General features: G+C 38.9%; 1 protein-coding gene across 1 annotated transcript in view; it reads left to right on the top strand.

Moving 5' to 3' along the window:
• The window catches only part of PPP2R2C (protein phosphatase 2, regulatory subunit B, gamma), a gene marked incomplete at its 5' end in the record, with an annotated part of 64,518 nt that overhangs the window by 34,848 nt on the left and 9,261 nt on the right, over nucleotides 1–20,409 (top strand). Inside the window, 3 exons of the mRNA XM_010024785.1 lie at nucleotides 656–820; nucleotides 14,065–14,234; nucleotides 18,915–19,006. Coding sequence (XP_010023087.1) covers nucleotides 656–820; nucleotides 14,065–14,234; nucleotides 18,915–19,006 — 427 coding nt within the window. The remainder of the gene's footprint in view (nucleotides 1–655; nucleotides 821–14,064; nucleotides 14,235–18,914; nucleotides 19,007–20,409) is intronic.

Below are 20,409 nucleotides of genomic sequence, written 5' to 3'. Positions count from 1 at the left end.
TCCATAAAAACTGAACAATACCCTTTCAGATACTTCTTTTGCAAGTATTCAAATAGCAAAAGCAATACTGTGCACATTTTTTTAGAAAGGAAATTGTATTAGTATATATGTGTGTTTCTGTTGGCTTCTGAGTTTGCCATATTTGCTTTTGCAAAAAAAAAGTACATTTATTGTTTGAGGCTTTTAACTTAAGCTACGTGTATTTTTTAGCTCAAGTTGCATTATCATAGAAGCCAGTGAGCATTTACTGGAGGGAGCAGATCTGAGCTGTACATTTTTCCATATCCATCAGTGTTATCTGGGATAGAGCAGTGATTTCAATAGCAGCTAGAGGAGACATAGCTCCATGCTCTCTGTTAGTTTTAATGAAGGTGAGTTCTCTATCTCTTGGAATACTGTTTCTTTGATGTCTTTGCACAGCATGGAGAAATGTTGAACTAGTAATGGCATCTTCTGCAAAACCATTGGTGACTAGTGGCTCTTTGGTGTAGATGGGGCAGATATGGAAAATTAGAAACACCCTGCTGCCAAACAAATGGGTGTATCTATTTAAAAGCACTAAATATATGGACACTTACATGCTTCCTTCAAGAAGGCAGCCAGGAGTTGTCGTTCACCTGCAAACTGTATTTTCCTTAATAAAACTTCCATTCAGACATTGTAGATATAAAGCCAGCCAATATGGAGGACCTGACGGAAGTGATTACAGCCTCTGAGTTCCATCCCCATCACTGCAATCTCTTTGTCTACAGCAGCAGCAAAGGATCCCTGAGACTCTGTGACATGAGGGCATCGGCTCTGTGTGACAAACATTCCAAGCGTAAGTCCTTGCTTCTTTGTGCCCCAGGTGTCATTAAAATCTTACTATTCACAGACAGCATGTAGATGTTTGCATACCCCAGTGTATTAACTTCTCAGTTGCAGGCACAGTTGAAAAGAGAACAGCAAAAGGAAGAAACTTTTGTCATCCATACAAGTACCTATGAACTTGGTAACAGTCATGTCTGTGACTGGTTGCCCTGGTGATTCTTACTGCAGGGATGAGTGAAGAACCCATGACACTAGCAAAAGAGAAATGATTTCTAACAAATGAAATATGCACGGGGGAGGAGTATTTAAGTAGATGAACATACTGTTTTGAATACAAAACTACTGTTCTGAATACTTCAGTAAGTAAATTTTGTCATTCAGACCACCTTCAAATTATTGAAACCTTTTTCTGGATTAAAAAATGCCAGGGTCCTTCCTAAAAATTTAGCCTATCATTCCCTATATGTGACAGAGCCACCAATTCATGGCAGTTCATATCTGAAACCTACATAAGAACAAGGAAGCAAAATGTTAAAGTATGGGGCTGTTTTTGTTCTCAAAGTGAAGAATGAAGAAAAATGCATGTTCATAACATCTTACTGTCAGTAAGTATTTAAGTAGATGAACATACTGTTTTGAATACAAAACTACTGTTCTGAATACTTCAGTAAGTAAATTTTGTCATTCAGACCACCTTCAAAATATTGAAACCTTTTTCCGGATTAAAAAATGCCAGGGTCCTTCCTAAAAATTTAGCCTATCATTCCCTATATGTGACAGAGCCACCAATTCATGGCAGTTCATATCTGAAACCTACATAAGAACAAGGAAGCAAAATGTTAAAGTGTGGGGCTGTTTTTGTTCTCAAAGTAAAGAATGGAGAAAAGTGCATGTTCATAACATGTCAGCTCTTTATTCTCTAGATGAGATAGAGTGTGGTTCTTCCTGGGCACTTTGCTTTGTGCAAACAACCTGTTTATTCCTGATCTTCTGAGAATGCAAACCAGCAGACAATGGCATTATGTGGTGGGGCTGGTTCCTATGGGGAGCTGAGAACCCAATGAATGAACTGTGGCAGCTCTGCTTTAGCCACCTTAAGGACTGGGGCTTCCAGGACACTTCCATTGGGTCTTCAGTTTCTTTTGCAGTGTTTAAACATTGGGAAGGAAATTCAGGAGAAATACTCTTCATGCCAGAGGCACGTAAGAGGTTTTATGTGATTTGGTTCCTCCTTGAACCTTTTGAGGTAGGCGGTTCTTATTAGTAGGGGCAGGAGGAAGGAAGAAAACATTTGAAGATTTACATGAGATGTAAGTGGTGCACAGATTTAGCACATAAGGTATTTTTTTACCTGAAGTAAATGTAGTGAAGAGCCTGTGACTAGGCGTTTTGGCTGTAAGATGTGCACATGCTCAGAACCTCTTAGGATGCAGTCTCCAATTATAGAAAATAACCTTTAAGGACAAACTCCTAAGCAAAGAAGTGTTAGCTTTGTTACCCTTGTACTTGTAGGGGGAATTCAATACCATGAAGTGAGATGCAAGCATGACACAATCTGGCACATTGCTGAGTTATCCTGTCCTACTTAATTGTTTTGTTCCATAATACTTTAATTTTTTTCCTGCTAATAAGGCCTCCATGCTCCTGTAGCTCAGTGCCAAGAGCCAGTCATAACTTACTAAAACTATACAGTAACCCTGGATGAAAGAAGGCATTTTATGCCAGAAGGGAGTGCAAGGTCTAATGGTCATTGATTAAACCCCATTTTCCAGACCTATGAGTTAGAAAATAGCCATTTAATGTAGCATTGCTGCACTGAACTCAAGTCAAGCTCATTGAGAAGCTGAGTATGTGCAATACGAAATTGATACGGCAACAGTAGAACTTCCAGAGCATTAAAAAGAATAGGCCCATGTACTGCTGATCGGAGAGGTTTGAATATAGTTCTCGGAGGCAAGCAAAACTAATTATATAAAGCCCATAGCAACCTAAAAAGGATATATCACAAAAAACAGTCCACAAAATCAAATATTTACACAATTGTCTCTCTGTACCTTCTCTGTCCATCTGATTTCTCTTTACAGTTGCTTTACGCATGGTGCATATGCATAATCAGTACCCTACTCTCCTAGCTCAGCTCACCTTTCAACCTTTCTCCATAATTGACTTCTCAAGCAAATCAGCCACAACTATAGTCAATGTAAACCCTCATGTTCTGCCACACACCTCTACTTTCTTAATTCTAATATCACTATGTGCTGTATTTCAGATACTGCTCTGAGAGTGTGATGGACGTGCATATTTTTAGGGATAAAAGATCCAATATAAAACTTGTTAAAAATATGTGGATGCTGAGCATATGTTTGTGAACTTTTGGGTTGACTCCTTTTTCAGCTCCTTTGTTATACAAATCTCCCATAGCTGGGCTAAAGTCAGTTGCAGCTTTTGGGGAAAGGGCTATCTGTACAAGTCTAGAGATTACCATGAGTAATTACTGTGCCATACTGTATAAATAAATTACACACCAATATTTGTAGTGTAAGCCACTGGCACAGGATGTTAATAAATTATAGTGTTCTTGAAGATTTCTGGTTTGCTAACCTCAGTGGCAAAATCTCTCTGTTCAGCATTAGTAACCGCAACACTATGAGGTTTCCCTTACAAATCTTTCATGGCTCTGACATGGAAGAGACAAGAGACTTCTTCCATATCTGCTCATTCTTGGTGCCTATGCTAAGATTTATTAGCAAGCTGCCAATCTGTGTGATGAGATGTAATGGAGACCTCTGTACCTTAGAAAAATGATTTTGGACCACCAAATCTATACATAAAGCATTGGAAGAATATCAACATCTGAGTTTTAAATGGTCACTGAGGTACCGATAAGGTGTGATAAAATGTGTTGTTTTTCTAATGGACTACCTGAAACTGCTTCTTAAAACACCTCTTTAATAGATCATGCAATGCTGGGAGAGCAATCAGAAGCAAAACATATGTGGCCGTTACAAACGGATATCCAGGAAAGCCCAATCTGTAACCATTGGGGAGATACATACATAACATGGTTCCATGTTATTATCAGACTTTGCAAGTAGTGGGAGAGAATTCCGTCAAAATATTCTGGAGAGGAGGTAAAGAAGAGATTAATGTCCCTGCTTATTTAGAATATTAGAGGGATAGGAATAAAGAAGGTGTTCTTGCAGTCCATAGGGTTATAGGTAAAGATTTAAAACAGATAGGAAAGCCACACTCAAGCAGCAAGAAACAGGGAATGAATTTAAATAATATGGAAGCTTTCCTCTAAATAGTGTACGTTGGCAAAACAACCAAGGCACCTTTGAGGTGTTATTCAGGCAATGCAGTGTAGAAGGAAGGCAGCGTATGGGAGATCTGTGACAGCAGTGAAACAAGGGAAGCTAGCAGCTGCCTAAGTATCATTGTTAGAGCAGTTAGCTGGGAACATCCAAGACATAAAAGAACTACACCCCAAATTCCATAAATTCTCATGCAGGAGATTCAGGTGACAAAGAAGACAAACACAAGGATACTGTTGTAGTAAAAGCATCCTAAAAAAATACTTATACCGGTATAAAATGCAACAAATACTTGCTAATTTGATTTTGATCTTTTCTTGCTAATCTTACATTCAGAGCTCTTTATAAATGTGCATGGCATAAAACATTCTTTCAGACAGCTTGTAAACTAGGTACGTACATATAGCTGTTTCAGCAAATCATCTGGTACAGCAGTCAGCTAAGAAAAGCTGAGCTTGGGCATGTCAGAAAAAAAGGAAGAGCTTTTTCAATACATCAGAATTCTTAAATTCAGTCTTCAGTGATAAACAGAAACTGTATAGTTATGCAACGTGGAAATTTAAGTCACTTGAGTATAACTACTATTGATATTCTGTGTAATACCATTAATATCTTAAAGTCCTTGCATGCTTCAGAAGTTGTAATCTATTTAAATAGCGTTATGTTGCTTTAAGGGTTTTTGCATGTTCATTTCTTAATATGTATTCATAGGCTAAACCCATATTTCTAATTATCCATTACCCATGTGCAAAATTTACAACAAAATACTCCAAGGCAGAAGGAGTTTAAAGTTTATTTCTCTGCGTGCTGTGGTTGTCTTTAAAATACAGACTTTGGATTACATAGTGCAGTTAGGCTCTGTCACCATTAGTTTGTGCTTTCTGTCCTCCATAGAGACTTCACAAGCTTCTGACATTCGGATCTGTAACAAGAGCCGTTTAGAGCCCCCCTCTTTCTTGACTAAAAAAACATTTGCAGATGACAATCCTAAGAGCTACCTTCCCTGGACTCCCACTGAAAGGGGCAAAGCATCTCAGCTGGTGCCTTCCCTGTACCATGGGATGGATGATTAATACCTTACAAGTATAAAATGGTCTTCAGGGCAATACAGAGGGAATTCAAGGTTTAGTTTGTGACCCAAAATGGTGGTGGTGTCTTTTTTCCTTGAGAGTCCTTTTCCACATTTTTATTTGAAATCCAGGCATGAAAGAAATACCAGCCCTTCTCCAAGGATAAATGCCACTGTCCTGTCAGTCTGCTGTGTAACTCAGTTTGGTTATCCGATGGTTCGGGGTTTCTTTTTTGAGATTGCCTTTGATTTTAAACGTAAGAATTCAGAACTGCGGCAGCGGCCAAAACAGAAACCAAGGGTAATCTTCCTGAACATCTTGAATTTTAAAAATAAAATTAATTATGTTTACCAGTCATTTAAAGGAGGTTGGAATTTCAGAGACAAGGCAGCTTTCAGACCTCTGACTGAATATGGATTATCTTTCATTTGCAACAGAGAACAACCAGATGCACAAAAAAAGCCTGTGACAGAATATCCCTGCTGGATTTGCTAATTGATATTGGCCTTTCCGAATGAATGATGCTTATTGTCTCTGGAAAAGAGACATCTTGTTTTTCTTCCATGTGAGCTTTACATCTAAAATACGCTTTTTATTTGTGCATCTGGTCTCATGTCAGGTTATCATCTGAGAGGGAGACAGCCACCATTCTCTCTTTGTGCATTGAGAGGCCACTGTCAAAGTGATGTCCACTTCAGGCAAAATCTGCAAGGTTTCATGTGACAGGAGTGAAACTTATCTGAGCCTCTGTAATGATTTGTCGCTGTGCTTTAATAAAGGCTTGTTCTCCTTATCCTAAGTCTGGGTTTATTTTATAAGCATGCACTACAAAGGCAGATATTCATTGCTTATTTTATATCCCCAATGAAAAAATGTGTCTGTATCCTGATAATTTTGTAATTACGACTGTCACTAAAGGTCTGTTACTACAATTTCACACCTGCTAAACTAGATCCTGGAAGGGATTCTTCCTTGTGCAGAAATCCCATTGAAATTTGGTATAAGATTGGCTTTAGCATGGGCTCCAAAGCTTCCATTCTGCTCCATTTGGATGAATATGTAATAAAGACATTTAAAACATGACTAATGAAAATTCAGAAGTGTTTCCACAGAAACACAATCATGTCTATAAAATATTTCCTCCAGTTGTGCAAGATATTTTAAAATTAAATCAGAGGAAGGAAAAAACCCCCTGATTTACCTACTTCTAGCTATCAGATAGCAAGAGGAAAGAGAAAAGCCTGAAGCGATGGTGAATGATTTATGATTGAAGAGGTGTTTCATTAACCCCTCTCCCCCAACCACACACGGATAAAGCAAATAATTGCTCTAAGATTGCTTTAATTATTCAGTCTATTAAAATTCCTGTCTTGTTTGCTTAATATTTTAATAGCGACAAATACTGCTTTTCAGTGTCTCATAAAGCCAGCATTATTCTTTCAAGATCCTGTTTCATTGAGGGGAAAAAAACCCACTTGTCACTAACCTTATATATGGAGGTCAGAAAGATGCATGAATTTGGCTTTAGAGGAGTAGTAGTTTTATGTCCCATTAACTCCATAGGATTGCTCACAACACGTGGCATTAAACACTCACATAAGTCTTTGTGAGGCTGAGGTTTAAAGAGGCTTGATCTTCTAGATTAGCTTTGCATTTTTATCACTTCCTTGCTCTCTTTAGCACCATCTCTCTTTATTAACAAACTCAGTGGCAAAGTTACATTAATATAAGCAACTCTGCAGTGAAGCTTCCCCCCACTGATCTTCAGCTATTGATCTGGCCCTGCCTTCCAGCATTAATGCACCATCCCCTGTGGTTTGTGACAAGCTGTGGCAACTCACTGCAGATGGCGAAACAGATTCTTAAATATTGATTTGAGCCTCACTTTTAAAAGCCATACTCTCCAGAGGTATTGATGAGAAGCCTGGTTTTAATATTGGGTCACTGGATAAAGGAATGCTATACGGTAGGTGGAATTTCAGTCTTGTGGTGTGGAGGTAGCTTCAGAAACTTGCTTTTACTCAAGGAAGGAAAATGACATTTAAGTGGCCAGGGCCTGAATTTTATGAAAACAAATAGAAAAATTAAATACAAAAACATTCTGGTTTTTTCAGGTTAAAACATGGTAAGCAACCACAGGCTATGCTAATATAAAAGGTTAAATGATTGTGGTTAGATGTTTATACTGAAGTATAAAATAATGTGTTTTGTAAAATAATTGTATTTTAGATTGCTTATGAAGGTGGACTCAAAAATTCCCACACGTGTATATAGCCATGTTAAGCAGAGTAGACCATGAAGGCAAGATCCCATATTAGCAGAACATCCTGATCTTGAAAGAGGATTTCTGAAGGAGGTGAATATATGAGTGGATTGCTTAATGCCGAACAATAAAACATTCAGAGAGAGTGAAATACTGAGTAAATAGTATTGGTAAATCAAACTGTTATCATAAACAATGAAGCTTTAAAAGGCATAAAGGCACGATGAGTTTCAAAGGGAGCTTTGCAGTTGGTTTTGAGTCACTCAAAATGAGCTCAGGCACTGTTTTGTGTGATATATATATTTTATTTATTTATTAATGGTGCATAATGGCTGTACATGGGTAGACCAGAGGCACTTCTAGCCCAATATTCTGGCTCTGATGGGGCAATAGAAACATCAACAGAAAATGTTTGACTACACTTTGCAGTTGGAAACTTGGGGTCCAGGGACTTTAGTGAAAGTCAACTTACACTGCAAACAATACTCAAACAGATGTTTGGGTTTATGGGTTGTTTTATTTTTCCTTAAAATTGTGCAGTTACTTTTAAACCTGTGTATAACTTCTACCATTCACAGTATCTTTCAGTAAAGTCTTTAGTAGCTTAATTAAACATGGTATGAAGAACCATCTGCTCTGTACTTACCCTTTCCTAGTTTCACTTGGTGACCCCTACTTGTTGATTGGAAGAGACAGTGTACAAAGTAAACTGTCGTTCCCTATTCATCCCTTCCATGCCACTCCTAATTACAAACCCCTCAACCTTTCCTAGGCTGAGGAGTCCCAGTCTGTTTAGTCATTCCCTGCATAAAAGTAACTTGATACTTCTGGCCATGTTTCTTGCCCACTTTTTTGTCTTCTTGAGACCTCTACCACACTAGAAGTAAGACCAGAACTGCACATAGCTCAAGATGTGAGCACATCTTGAATTAAATGACACAATAAAATTAATGTTTTCTGTGTTCAAGCATGTGTCATGGACTTAATAAAAATGAATGTGATTAATATTTTTAAAGAAATTCAATGAAATTTAGCTTGTGGGTTTTTTATACTAAACGTTAGGAAATATATGTAGTAGAGCAAATCACAACTGTCCTGGGGAATGGTGCTAATTTGTCATCTAAACACATTAGAGTATAATTAAAACATTTATAAGATTTTTAGCTTAGGATCATGTTTGTGAGAAACATTTAATTAGTATAACCATGTATTCCAGAAAAAAAAAGAATGTTTAAAAAGTGTTTATTTATCAGCTATCAGGAGAGCATATTGATTCTTGTTCCTTTTGCATGTTGCTGTGTCTAGTCTCTTAAGAAAGGTGAAATTCCATACATTTCAAAGTACCCTTTTCCAGTACATTTTAATCGGGTACCACAGCCATTTTCATTTGGGATTTGAAATGAAAGAGAGACTTTAGATGATAAGTTGTTTTCTTTGGGAATGCATCTGTTTTACATGTTTATGGAGCTTAAAGCCACTGAGAGATTACTTGATTCAGTATTTCCAGGTCCAGTTGAAATACACCTGTTGTGTATGTACCTGTGTAACCCAGAGGTTATCTGTAATAAGTCCTTAATTCAGCCTAACTGCAGACTGTTTGCATGCTTGAATAGTAGTAATAATAATAATAATATTAATAATAATAATGATGATGATGATACGACAGTTATTCTCCCTGTCTTTTTCTAGCATCTTTGCTGGTTCTGGCCTCTACAGTCCCCTCCCTCCTCATCAACCCCACTGCCTCTTTTTCCAGTGTCGCCCAAACTGCCTTCACCTGCTTGTAGCTGTGACCCTTGAACAGGAGCTGGACAATTTTCTGCATCCATTAGCTGTCTTTAGAGGGGGACATAAAGTTATTTCATGGTGCAGGGCTTCCAAGGATGTAAATCTAAGTAACAATGTTTAAATGCTCTAAACCCCCAGAAGTTTTCAGGACAGAATACAAGCTATAAACAGTATCCTCTAGGAAAAAAGCTTTACTAAGTTATAGTTTGTACATAAGTAGAAAGAAAGCAACTTTGTTTTTCTGCTATAGGGAATGACTTTTTAAAGCTGCTTTATCCTATGAATGATGGAATTTCTTACCAAAATCTGTGGAGCTGATAAGCTTTCATCTTCCAAGTTTTCCCTCATTTTGTTTTTGTTTACCCTCAGATAATCCCATATTCTACAATATGTGTAAGCACGATTCTTCTTTGTTTTTCTTTTTAAATATATTTGGCTTTTAATAGAAAAAAGTTGGTTTTATCCATAGTTCTGCTGTTGGTTGGCAGTAACAGAAATTTTCAAGGTTCATATCTTTATGCCTTAAGGACTACACAGCTATATCATCGAGGGTCTTCTCCCTTACTAGTTCCCTCTTTCTCTTTGTTTTGTTTACTGGTATTTCATAGTAAACACTTGCGGTTATCATCAAGTGCTCAGGCCATGGTAACAACATTTTGCCAAAGCTTATATTGTGTGTTCCTCTCTTTTAAAAGCAATGAAAGATTTGCTTAACTGAATACAGTTGACATTTCTTTTATCCCATCAAATTCAGGTTGAAAGTAAAAAGTAGCTCCAGATAAACTTTCATTATATTAGATAGATAGCTGTTCTAAACCCTGCCCCATATTATCTCAGATACTGTTATTGCTTTCCCTTTAAATAGATCACTCTTCTTTGTGTTTTTAAAAACATGATTCATATTTGTATATTGGAGCCATCTGCCTTGTAACAGTGCTGTGAGTGCTGGTGTGTTTATTTCATCCAGGCAAAAGGTGAAGATAAGAGGAAAAGGAGGAGTTGAAGGAATGTTGAAAATTCAGTCAAGGCATTACCTGAGGCCCTATAGTATAATGTAGAGAATTGTGTATACTTCTTGTTGCGGTGGCTTTGGGAGTAATACGGTTTCGTATGCCATATTAGATTGTGACACTGCACCCACCATAGGAGCCATTTTTAGTATTATTATTATTTTTTAAAGTTCACATATGCCAGAATTTATACTCTGCAGTGATTAAAGCTCTGCTCAGCAAAATAAAGATTGATTTTCAGTGGTGCTGAAGTCTGGAGTATAGCAATGACTCCATCAAAAGTGTGCATCTTTGGAAATGGGACAAGGAGAAAAACCTTTTATGAGAACATGGTGTTTTTTGTTTTCTGAGGCTGAGTTATTTTTGGCTATTGTTGGGATAATGGTAGTTGATATCCCTCTTCCCAATTATGTGTTAGGGAAAATGGAATATCATACAGCAGTGAAAGGTAGCTGGCAAAGCTGAAGAGGAAGGTGCTATCAGTGACTACCTGGTCTCTCTCCAAGTTTTTATAGTGGGATTCCAAAGTATGGTATTTTTTGTGATTAATGTAAAACTAAACAAACAAGATGTGTAAGAAAGTTATGTTCACATGTGTAGCACTAATTATTGTCAGCTGTTAGTTGTGGTTGAGAATGGAACTTGAAGATTAGTTTGTTGTTTGGCTTTTTTTCACTGGATATGTCTTGTCCAAAATGCACAACTTCCAAGTTTGTGGAATCAGCCCATATCAAAATGAATGGGAAGTTGCAGTGGCAGCACCCAGAGTGCAACGTAAGCTTGATGAGACCCCTAAGCAGACTTCCCAGCTAACCCATGTATCTGCCAGTGGAGTAAGGGGGTAGGACTGGTGCCTTCCTTGGAGGCTCCTCTCCAGCACTGGCTGTACTCAGAGATATGCTCAGATTCCCTTTGTAATCCCATGATATTTCTCTATTCCACAGTCCTGTCTTGAGGGTCATATTTGAGTCTGAGCAGTGTCAAGTTAAAGCCCAGCACACCAGACCATCTGTGATTCCTATGTTCATTAGTTTGCAACTAGACAGGTAGCTTTGTGTCTTTCATATAATTAGCACTGTGAAGGTCATCAGGAACAGTATTAATGAGAGTTAAATACCCTTTTTCATGGCAAAAATTAGTTATTAAGAAATTTAAAAAAATCCAAAGAGTGTAATAGAATTTGTAATCAAATCTCAGTAAAGTTCTGATTCCAGGTCCTGGTCTAACAAGGTTTATTTAGATACAGAAAAGTAAGCTAGATTTAAAGGTTTGTGGTTTGGGTGCTGATTGCCCGCTGGCATAAAAGCAGCCTCCAAAAGTCTAAACTGAGTGAACAGAAAGTGTGTTTCTAGTGCAGGTTGGCAAACCTGGCTTTACAAACGATGGGCAAGCACTGTTTTGTTTTCTTCTATCAGCTTGCGGAGGCCAGATTGAATTTAAATTGCTTGCCTGAACTGAAGTCCAGGCCACATGGCTGTCACTGCTCTTCTGTCTCCAATTACTCAACTTGTAGTAGCCAAATTGAATGAAGATTATGCTTTTTGCAGTGTATGCATAACCTTACATCGATTCTAAACCAGAAATAGCCAAGACCCAAGAACACTGTATCTCATTTCGTGAGGCCAGTGTCTTGTTCTGGTTGTTCAGGCATATGCTGCTGGTTGCTAAGCTTTCACTGTAACATTGGGAGCTGCTGCTTAATTTCCTGTAACAATTTTTCTGTCTTGGTTGTGCTGACTATAGGAACTATCTGCAAAGAATTAGTGCTACTAAAATTTCTACTCCTATCTTTCTTTCTGTAATGATACAAGGCTTTCATGCCTGTGTTAGTTTCTGCAGTTAATTAATCTAAGTCTTTCTAATACTTACTGTGGTAAGAATAGAAAAGCAATAAACAGTGCAGATAAAGGATGAAATGGTTTAATCTCATTAATTAATAAAATACAGAGTATCCAGGTACAAATATTACTCCTAATCAGTTGGACGAGATACACAGAGCCGAGAAAACATATCTCAGCTATAAATGAAGGTGTAGTTCAGTTAGTGTGGAGGCTGGGGTTTTTTTTCTTTCCTGGTTTTAATAGCAACTTCACATCATAATTAGGAGGATTAAGTTCCTGCCAGCCAAATACAGAGTTTGGACAGATTAAAGGGAAGAGGTATGAGAAATGATAATTGCTTTGTGCTCGTCAGGCTTCTATTGAAAATCTGACAGGGTAATTATAAAATACCTGCCTTGCAGAATGTCTAGGCAAATTTTTACAGAGCTATTTAAAGTTGTTCATTTACAACCTGTCTGAAAAGAAAAGTTTTTCCCCCCTTTTTGAAGTAGTTCGTTACCATTTCGATGTGTGGTACATGTTCAAATATAGACCTCGTTCTCATGTGCACGCCTGGCTGCGTTCCAGTGCCCACCCCCAAAGGAAATTGCCCATAATTTTTTGCATTACCCCACATATTTCGCCCACTTGCTCACCCCTAACTTTCAGCAGAACATTATTTCACCTGATGGAGACTGTAACATGGTGCTTTCAACAGCCTGAATCATAGTCATAGATAAATTAATTGAGAAAGAAATGTTCCAGTGGACTATAAGAAAAACACTGTTTTGACTGACAGTAAAAAGTTGTTCTACTTTCAGCATGTTTTTGTGTCTCATCGCATGGCTTTTCGTCACCTGCTTTTGAGACTTGAAAATGACATTCCAGATTACCAGTTTTCAAAGAATATTGTAGACATAGCTGCCAAAACCCTACTGATTTTGGTGAGAAGTGAAACATCCTGAAAGCCTGAGTTCAGTAGAAAGTTTACCTGAGAGGTCATTTGGATCAGATGCCCACAGATACCTGCAGAAAGGCAACAGACTTGCTCTAGGCACCTGGTAGGCAGGGTTAAAGTTAGTGCAGGCTTTTTGGGATGGAGAGACCTTGGTGGACTTGTAACATGTGAAGCAGAGCCCACTCATACCAGTCGTTTCAAGTTCCTGCAATTCATTGGAAGTCATCCAGTATCATTACTGTGTACAGCTGAGCAGGGATGACCATCTCCTAGCTCCATGAGCTGGATTTCCCTGTATGGAAGTACTGTGAGCAATATTGCATGGTCCTTGATGGATCGTGCAGCCCACAGAACAGCTAAGCAGCACGTATGGTAAGGTTGGTTATCTCCAGAACTGTCAGCAATTGCACACCAACCAAGCAGTCCATGTATCCACATGGTAAACCACTATTTTCTGCTCACCTCCCAGGAAGAGGTAATTGCAATTTGCAATTGCTTTTCAAAATTGTCGTGTTTAGTCTCGGATGCCTTCAGACATGACCAGTGAGCAGCCTGCAGACTGGCCAGCTGGCTCTGGCAACCAGGGCAGGCTTTGAGTAACCACCCTTCCTTGGGATGCCAGCACTATTGTGAGACCACATGTACACCTTTGATGTGACAGGGACATCTGAATTTTGGTAAGTCAGGAAACAAGATGTACGAATCCCAGAAAGGATGTCCATAGATGAACTGCCTTGCTATAGGTAGCTGTAGTTAACTAACTGCTGTATTTACACCATTTCCCAAAGTGATGCTTTGGACCCATACCTATAAGGTTAATTATTATAATACTTAAAGTTTACAGTTTGTATTTTTATATAAAGAATAAATTGTGCTGGGCATATATCTGTGTGGAATATAGATAATTCAATATCATATTCCTTGGTACATTGAATTACATGTTTCAGAAGAAATGCACAGTTCAGATTGTACAACAGAACAATTTTTAATAGAGTTCTAATTTCTCTCTTGCTTCTTTTTTTTCCCAACAGTTTATGAAGAACCAGAAGACCCCAGTAACAGATCGTTTTTTTCAGAAATAATCTCTTCAGTGTCAGATGTCAAATTCAGTCACAGTGGTAGATACATGCTAACGAGAGATTACCTCACTGTCAAAGTCTGGGATCTGAACATGGAAACAAAGCCCGTAGAAACATACCAGGTAGGTATCTCCTACATCTTGAAATGCAACAATTTAAAAGCATGTCACTGTTCAAAACCAGTGTTCTCCTGGAATGTTTAGGAATGCTTTCCTGAACTTCTCATTGCTTGGTCTGAGAAGCAGCTAGCTAAGAGAGCTGCTAATCAAGGTGGTTAAAATCCTCACAGTGGCATCCCTGTAGTTGGAAAAGGGCAATTTCAGCATTAGTAAGGAAGTGTATGGCCTGGGGAGCCAGAGTAGCACTCACTGTGGGTTGGGTTCATGAAGGTGCTGATGCTTCTAACAAGGGAAATCATCTCTTCACTTTGGCATCTGTTTTCAAATGGTGTATTTCACTATTAACATGTAAAAGTAACTGAGGAAAGGATTTTGTGTGTTCTTAGCATTCCACTCCCGCTGGGCCTGCTGAGAGTTTACACCTTTGTCATTTCAGAACTTCATTTAAAAACTTCATCTATGCCTTTCTCGCTTGTGCCTAGTTCTAGAAGCGATCAGTGTTCAACCCTGACATCACCACTGACACAGCAGTTCTTGAATGCCAGACAGACACATCTGGTTGCCTGAATTCATTGTGATACTATCCAGACAAAATGCCAGTGGCTCCAGCCAGCGCTGAGTTTGTACTCTGACATCTGTTCTGTTTGGCAATATAAGGCTGAGCTTACATTTTTTAACTCTGCTTTGAAGAAGGAAAATATGTCTGTGACACAGAAACTGCTTGTTATGAAAGTGCAATGAGGAAAAACTGTTACGCTACCTACAGAAAAGTATGCAAAGTAGGAAAACCATCATTCATCTGGCTCGTAGGGCTTACTAAGACATAGTCCTGTGACAGCGCTGGAACGATCCCTTGTTTTCTCTGTCTATATAATGGTAGCTGGGGTACAGTAGTTTACAGTGATTGTAACTAAGATTGGATTTAAAATAACATGTAATGAGAGTTTAGTAGCATGTCTTGTCAAAACAACTGAAATTTCACATCGGTGATGTTGGGAGTATTTATCAGCTAGTGTTTAGTAGACAAAGTGGGCCCAAGTGTTATCCAATACACCCATTACATTTCAGTGGATACTCTTCAGTGTGTCTCCTGTTGATATTAGAAAGTCTGAGCCTCTGTACCTTTAAGACTACAGAATTGGTTTTGCTCTGAAAATGGCAGCACTTGCAATGCTAAATGTGTTAGAAATGTTGATATGCTGTGAAAATGGAGTGGGAGGATAAGGGCGAGACTGTGTTTTATATAACTAAATCATATCTCAGATTTGGAGAACTTAGGTAATATATTGTTTTATACTTATGTGAGTGGAGTAGGCAACCTTGTCCCTGAAGAGGAATAGCTGGTCAAGCCAACCTGTTTGTCTTGACTGACATCTGGTTTTATTTCCTCATGTAGGTAACTGTGAAACAAGCTGGCCGCGTTTAAATCAGTCCGACACCCAGCAGTGGTGATAATTAGAAAGTTCTATTTCTCCATTTTGAGATAGGAAAAATGAATTAAATGAAAAATTTTCAGTACTAATTATTGCAATCAGAAGCTTATAGGAAAAAAAGACCAGCAACAGCAAAACCCCTGCAAATATAAGTGTTCTTGCTGCCTTACTTCAGCCTATGGGTTGCCTTTCATTTTCAAGTATTTATCCAATGCCTTGTAAAGACTATACAGATGCATTGCTGAGCATTACAGTGGATGAAAGAAGAATCTGGGACTCATGGGCCTTTGGAAGCCAGTAGCACAGGACTCCATAGGATTCACACAGTCCAACTGCTCTGGGCAGCCTTTCATGGTTTTCAGCTGCAGAGAGCAGAGAATTCTGTTCTTAAGCAAAAGGGGTATGAAGTACTCTTTAAAATAATTTGTCTTAGTGGTATCTCTCTCACACATACCTAAATCTCATGTATAAACTTGGAAATCTCTCTGAAAGTTTGTTGTGGCAGATCACCCGAAGGCAACAGATAAAGCAAACATTTTCAGTTATGTGTGCACATAATTATAATGACATGTATATCATTAAAAGAGTAAAAGGTATTTATTAAAAGATTGAATTTCTCATTTCATCCACTGCATGGTAGCCACTTAGATGTTGTCTAGCTGTGAGACTCATGAAGAGGGTCACAACAGGAGATCTCCCCTATGGGTTGTAAGAAAGCAATCTATAACTATACTGCTTTATTATCAGGTTACAGTCTTAGTAACACCAAAAAAAACAAAACCATATTCCTCATGCAAGTTCTTTTGCTTACCATCAATGCTATTGCACAGAGCAGCTGTTGCAGCCTTGCTGAAACAGGTATCTGCTGACAGTGATTCAATATGATTTTCTCCTGTTTATGCTTCACATAAAAGCAAAAAGGGCAGTGTATGATGCACTGGACAGCACTAAAAGAGCAGTACAGTGGAATGGCCAGTGCTTGAACGTTGCAAGGCAGTCCTGCCTAACAGGATACTCTTCTGATGCTGCCCGGTCAGTCACCCCAGCAGAACCATACCAGCAATAGCCAAAGGTGAACTTGTTCATAGCTGATAATAGCTTGATCCACTTTTGGCAGGGTCTGTTGCATAGGGATTTGGACTAATGTGTCACACCGGTGCAATTTCTGATTGTGACTATTCAGTTCCAGTGAAATAGCTCCCTGTGTAGTCATGTTGCTCCCTCAGTTTGCAGCACAGAATTACTAGATAATTCTATGAAGGTCTGACCTAAAACTGGGCAGTGAAGAAAAGGAGAGTGTCTATTGTAATCAGGAGTGAATTTGGTTTGCATTCAAGTACTGTTAATATGTGGTAAGAGCTATATGTAACAGACAAGGCAAATCTGATTTTACCCTCAGTTGGTGGTGGCAGATGAACATGCATACAAGGAGAGAATTTGTTTCTTCCAGTTAGTTTTTCATAGTCACTCTGAGAGTCTAAATGTGTTCAAATACGATAATTGTAGGGTGCACATGAAGAGGAAGCTGGTTGTCCAAGGCAGGAGTGCAAGTTTGCAGGCAATCAACAAAAAGGACCTGAGACCTTGAAGAGATCAGTAAGGAATCTGAAGGAGGAACTGCAAAATGCTTTTTGACAGAGTGATAGAAAGGCATAGCTCCAAGCTGTGGATTTGGACGCACTTTCCAAAGGGTGTATACGTGACAGTGGTCATGCCAGATGGCTGCTGGAATTTGTAACAAGAGGAAGACCTAGAAATGACAATCAGTGAGGCAAATGCAACTACTTCCTTCTGCCTTACCCAACTTTTCTATTACTTCCAAGGGTTGGGAGCTCACTAAAAAGATAAAGGAAGTTATACTGCTAACATAAAAAGGCTTGAAGTAAAGATAAAATGAAAGGATTTAGTTACAGAGGGTGCAAGAAACTACTAGAAGTGTTCTGACCTATTATTCACCACGGGGGTAAATGCATTTAATTGTGAAATGTATTCTCTGCATCTGCCACTTTCCTGTTATTGCTGTGTAAGACACCTGTTCATATACAAGTCAGTGTTCACTCATCTATTAATGAAAATTGATCCATAACTAAAATTTCTAATCCTTAATAACCTCATATGACAAATATTAGGATACTGTACAATTTGGCTATTGAAAATGGGTTAAAGAAAATGTAAGAGAAAGGTCATTGTCTCTTATCTGGTCTGATAGAAGCTATCCTACTAGAAGAAATGTTTATGCCCTCAAGCCAGAGAAGGATACTGAGCATCCATGAGCAGGAACAGTCTCCCTGGACTTGAAAGAACCAATACCTCTGTATGTCAGAGCTAAATTATGCCCCTTGGCTATGGGATCAGTGTGTGAGCTCTGAGAGGCCATCCACAGGTCTTTGTTTTACAATTTCTACAACAGCTAGAAGAAAGCATCAGGAGTGAAAATGCATTAGTAAATTCATCTAGGCAGGGATTTTCTAGCTCATTATTTCCTTGTGGAATGAAACCAATCATCCAGAAGGGAAACTAATCAAATTCAGCAAAGGACTGTAACAGTTCGCATGAGATATGTCTCTTTATGATAACTCTTGTTCAGCAGAGATGTGTGGCCCAGAGGAGAGGTCTTCTGCTGCTTAGTCTCACTTTTTAAGTATATAAGTGAGAATTTACAATGTCGTTTTTAAGTCTCAGGCAAGTCTCAGCCCAGTTGGGCTAAATTAGTGTTCTAATTTGCAGCTTGTGCAACTACAACCATATACTGTATTTGGCTTACCCAAATATAGGTAATACCATACATACAGGTTCTTTTAAGAGAACCAAGATCTTTCTGCCTCAAGTGAGAGTCTGCTTATCTTGGAATATGACATTTTTGTTACTATTTAAATTAGATTTCTTGCACATTAATTAGCACATCTAGGGTATCAGCTGGTGAAATGTCTTTGGGAATTAGGCTAGCACTGAGAAAATCACCCAAGCAGGAAGTAAATATGTTGAAGAGGGGTGGTCTGCAGCCTGCTGAGGGAGGTATGCTTCATGCCTTTCTGCAACGATAATTCTGTAGCACCAGATTAATTGGGTTGTGGAAAAGTACAGGTAGCTTCTTTAGGGTTTAAACACAGCATCTTCTGCAAGGCTACCAATCTGTGCAGCATATTTGGAAAGTGAACATGGGAGATAAATCAGAGAGTGGGGGGCTGGTTATGGAGTTTTATATTTAGTTTTATTCCAAGAATAACAACAGCTATTTTCTTTGAAACAGGTCCATGATTACCTTAGGAGCAAGTTGTGTTCCCTCTATGAAAATGACTGCATCTTTGACAAGTTTGAATGTGCATGGAATGGATCAGACAGGTAATCTTTATGTCCATCACTGTCTTCATTTAGCAAAAGATTGTCCATGTAATGGGGAAGAGTCAGAAAGTAAAGTGTTATACATGTTTATTTCCACATCAGTTTGCATCTTCACAGGTGCAGGTTGATAAAAGGTGTTTGGATATTGGTAGGATTGTATCTCCAACCTCCTTAGACATGATGTATACCTTGTTAGTCTTGGCTCATGCCTTAGGGGGAAGAAACCCTTCCAGTTCTGTCTGTTTTCACCAAAATCATAAGTGGGCTGCAAAAGTTAAAAGAATATTGCTAACTCACACATCACCACCAACACACTAAGGAAGCTTCTGTGATCCTGTATTTACACATGAGCTGCTTCAGAAATTCAGCTCATTTACTGGAAATGGGGAGTAAGGAAAGGCAGCCACAAGCACCCACTGGTTCTCTGCAAACTGCTGCCAAATGACAGGTTTTTTTCTGATACCCTCCTCCACCAGAGCAGTCCCTTTCCCTGTGCACTGAAGGAGAGCCCCTTGGTTTTGTCTTGGACATAATACCTTGTTGAGTATTTTAATGAGAAGTATTGGCATAGCAAGAGCGAGGATGTAGTGCAGTAATGCCATAATGTTAGCAAATGATGTCAGTACTTTGGAGAGTAGGACTATTGTATAAGAAGAACTGAGTAGCCAAGAGGAATGGGGTAATAAAAATGGATGAAATCCAAGAGTATAATGCAAGGTGAGGGTTTTAGTTAAAAGAAAACACAAACCTTCATGTTATCAGTTGGAAACAACTCACAGAGGCATTCATATGCTAGGTGGCTGTGGAAGGGATTAGCAGTCTACAAAATGCATGTGAAAGAGCACAGGAGCCAGTTTTGAATGGCACACAGTGACTCCTGGCTCAGCAATGCTAGAAGCCAAGAGGCAAAGGTTTGGCACTTGCTGAGGGCCTGGAACTGTGCCTTTAGCTCACTTAGCCTCTCATTTGGAAATGGGAAAACCAGTTCATCTCATTGTATTTGTAGCAGGCCTACCCCCCTGAACTGGGCAAGGATTATGAAACAGAGTGCAGGGCAGCTGTGAAAAAGGCACATATGATCCTTGAATGGGCAAGGCTGGGATATCCAGCAGAGAAGGAGAGCGACATGTTATGGTCTTATTCAAAGACCTTTGGACTGCAGTTACACTTTTGTGTCCCTCATCTCCAAGGTGGAGGAACTAATCGGGCAAATGGATAGCTGCTCTAAAGAGAGGAGAGGGCAGGAGTTTGATCAGCTTAGCAAAAGAGAAGATTATCCTTTCTTCTAGTAGGTATGTCAAGGAGGTATACATAGGGAGGAAGAGGATCTAGCTAAGATAAATTTGAATGACACAACAGTAAATAGCTACAGAACAGGTAATTATAGCCTAGAAATCAGAGGT

Source organism: Nestor notabilis, unplaced genomic scaffold (genome assembly GCF_000696875.1).
Source record: "Nestor notabilis isolate BGI_N333 unplaced genomic scaffold, ASM69687v1 scaffold6122, whole genome shotgun sequence".
Taxonomy (NCBI): Eukaryota; Metazoa; Chordata; class Aves; order Psittaciformes; family Psittacidae; genus Nestor; species Nestor notabilis.
Note: the sequence above shows the minus strand (reverse complement) of the source record. Positions and strands in the feature narration are given on the sequence as shown.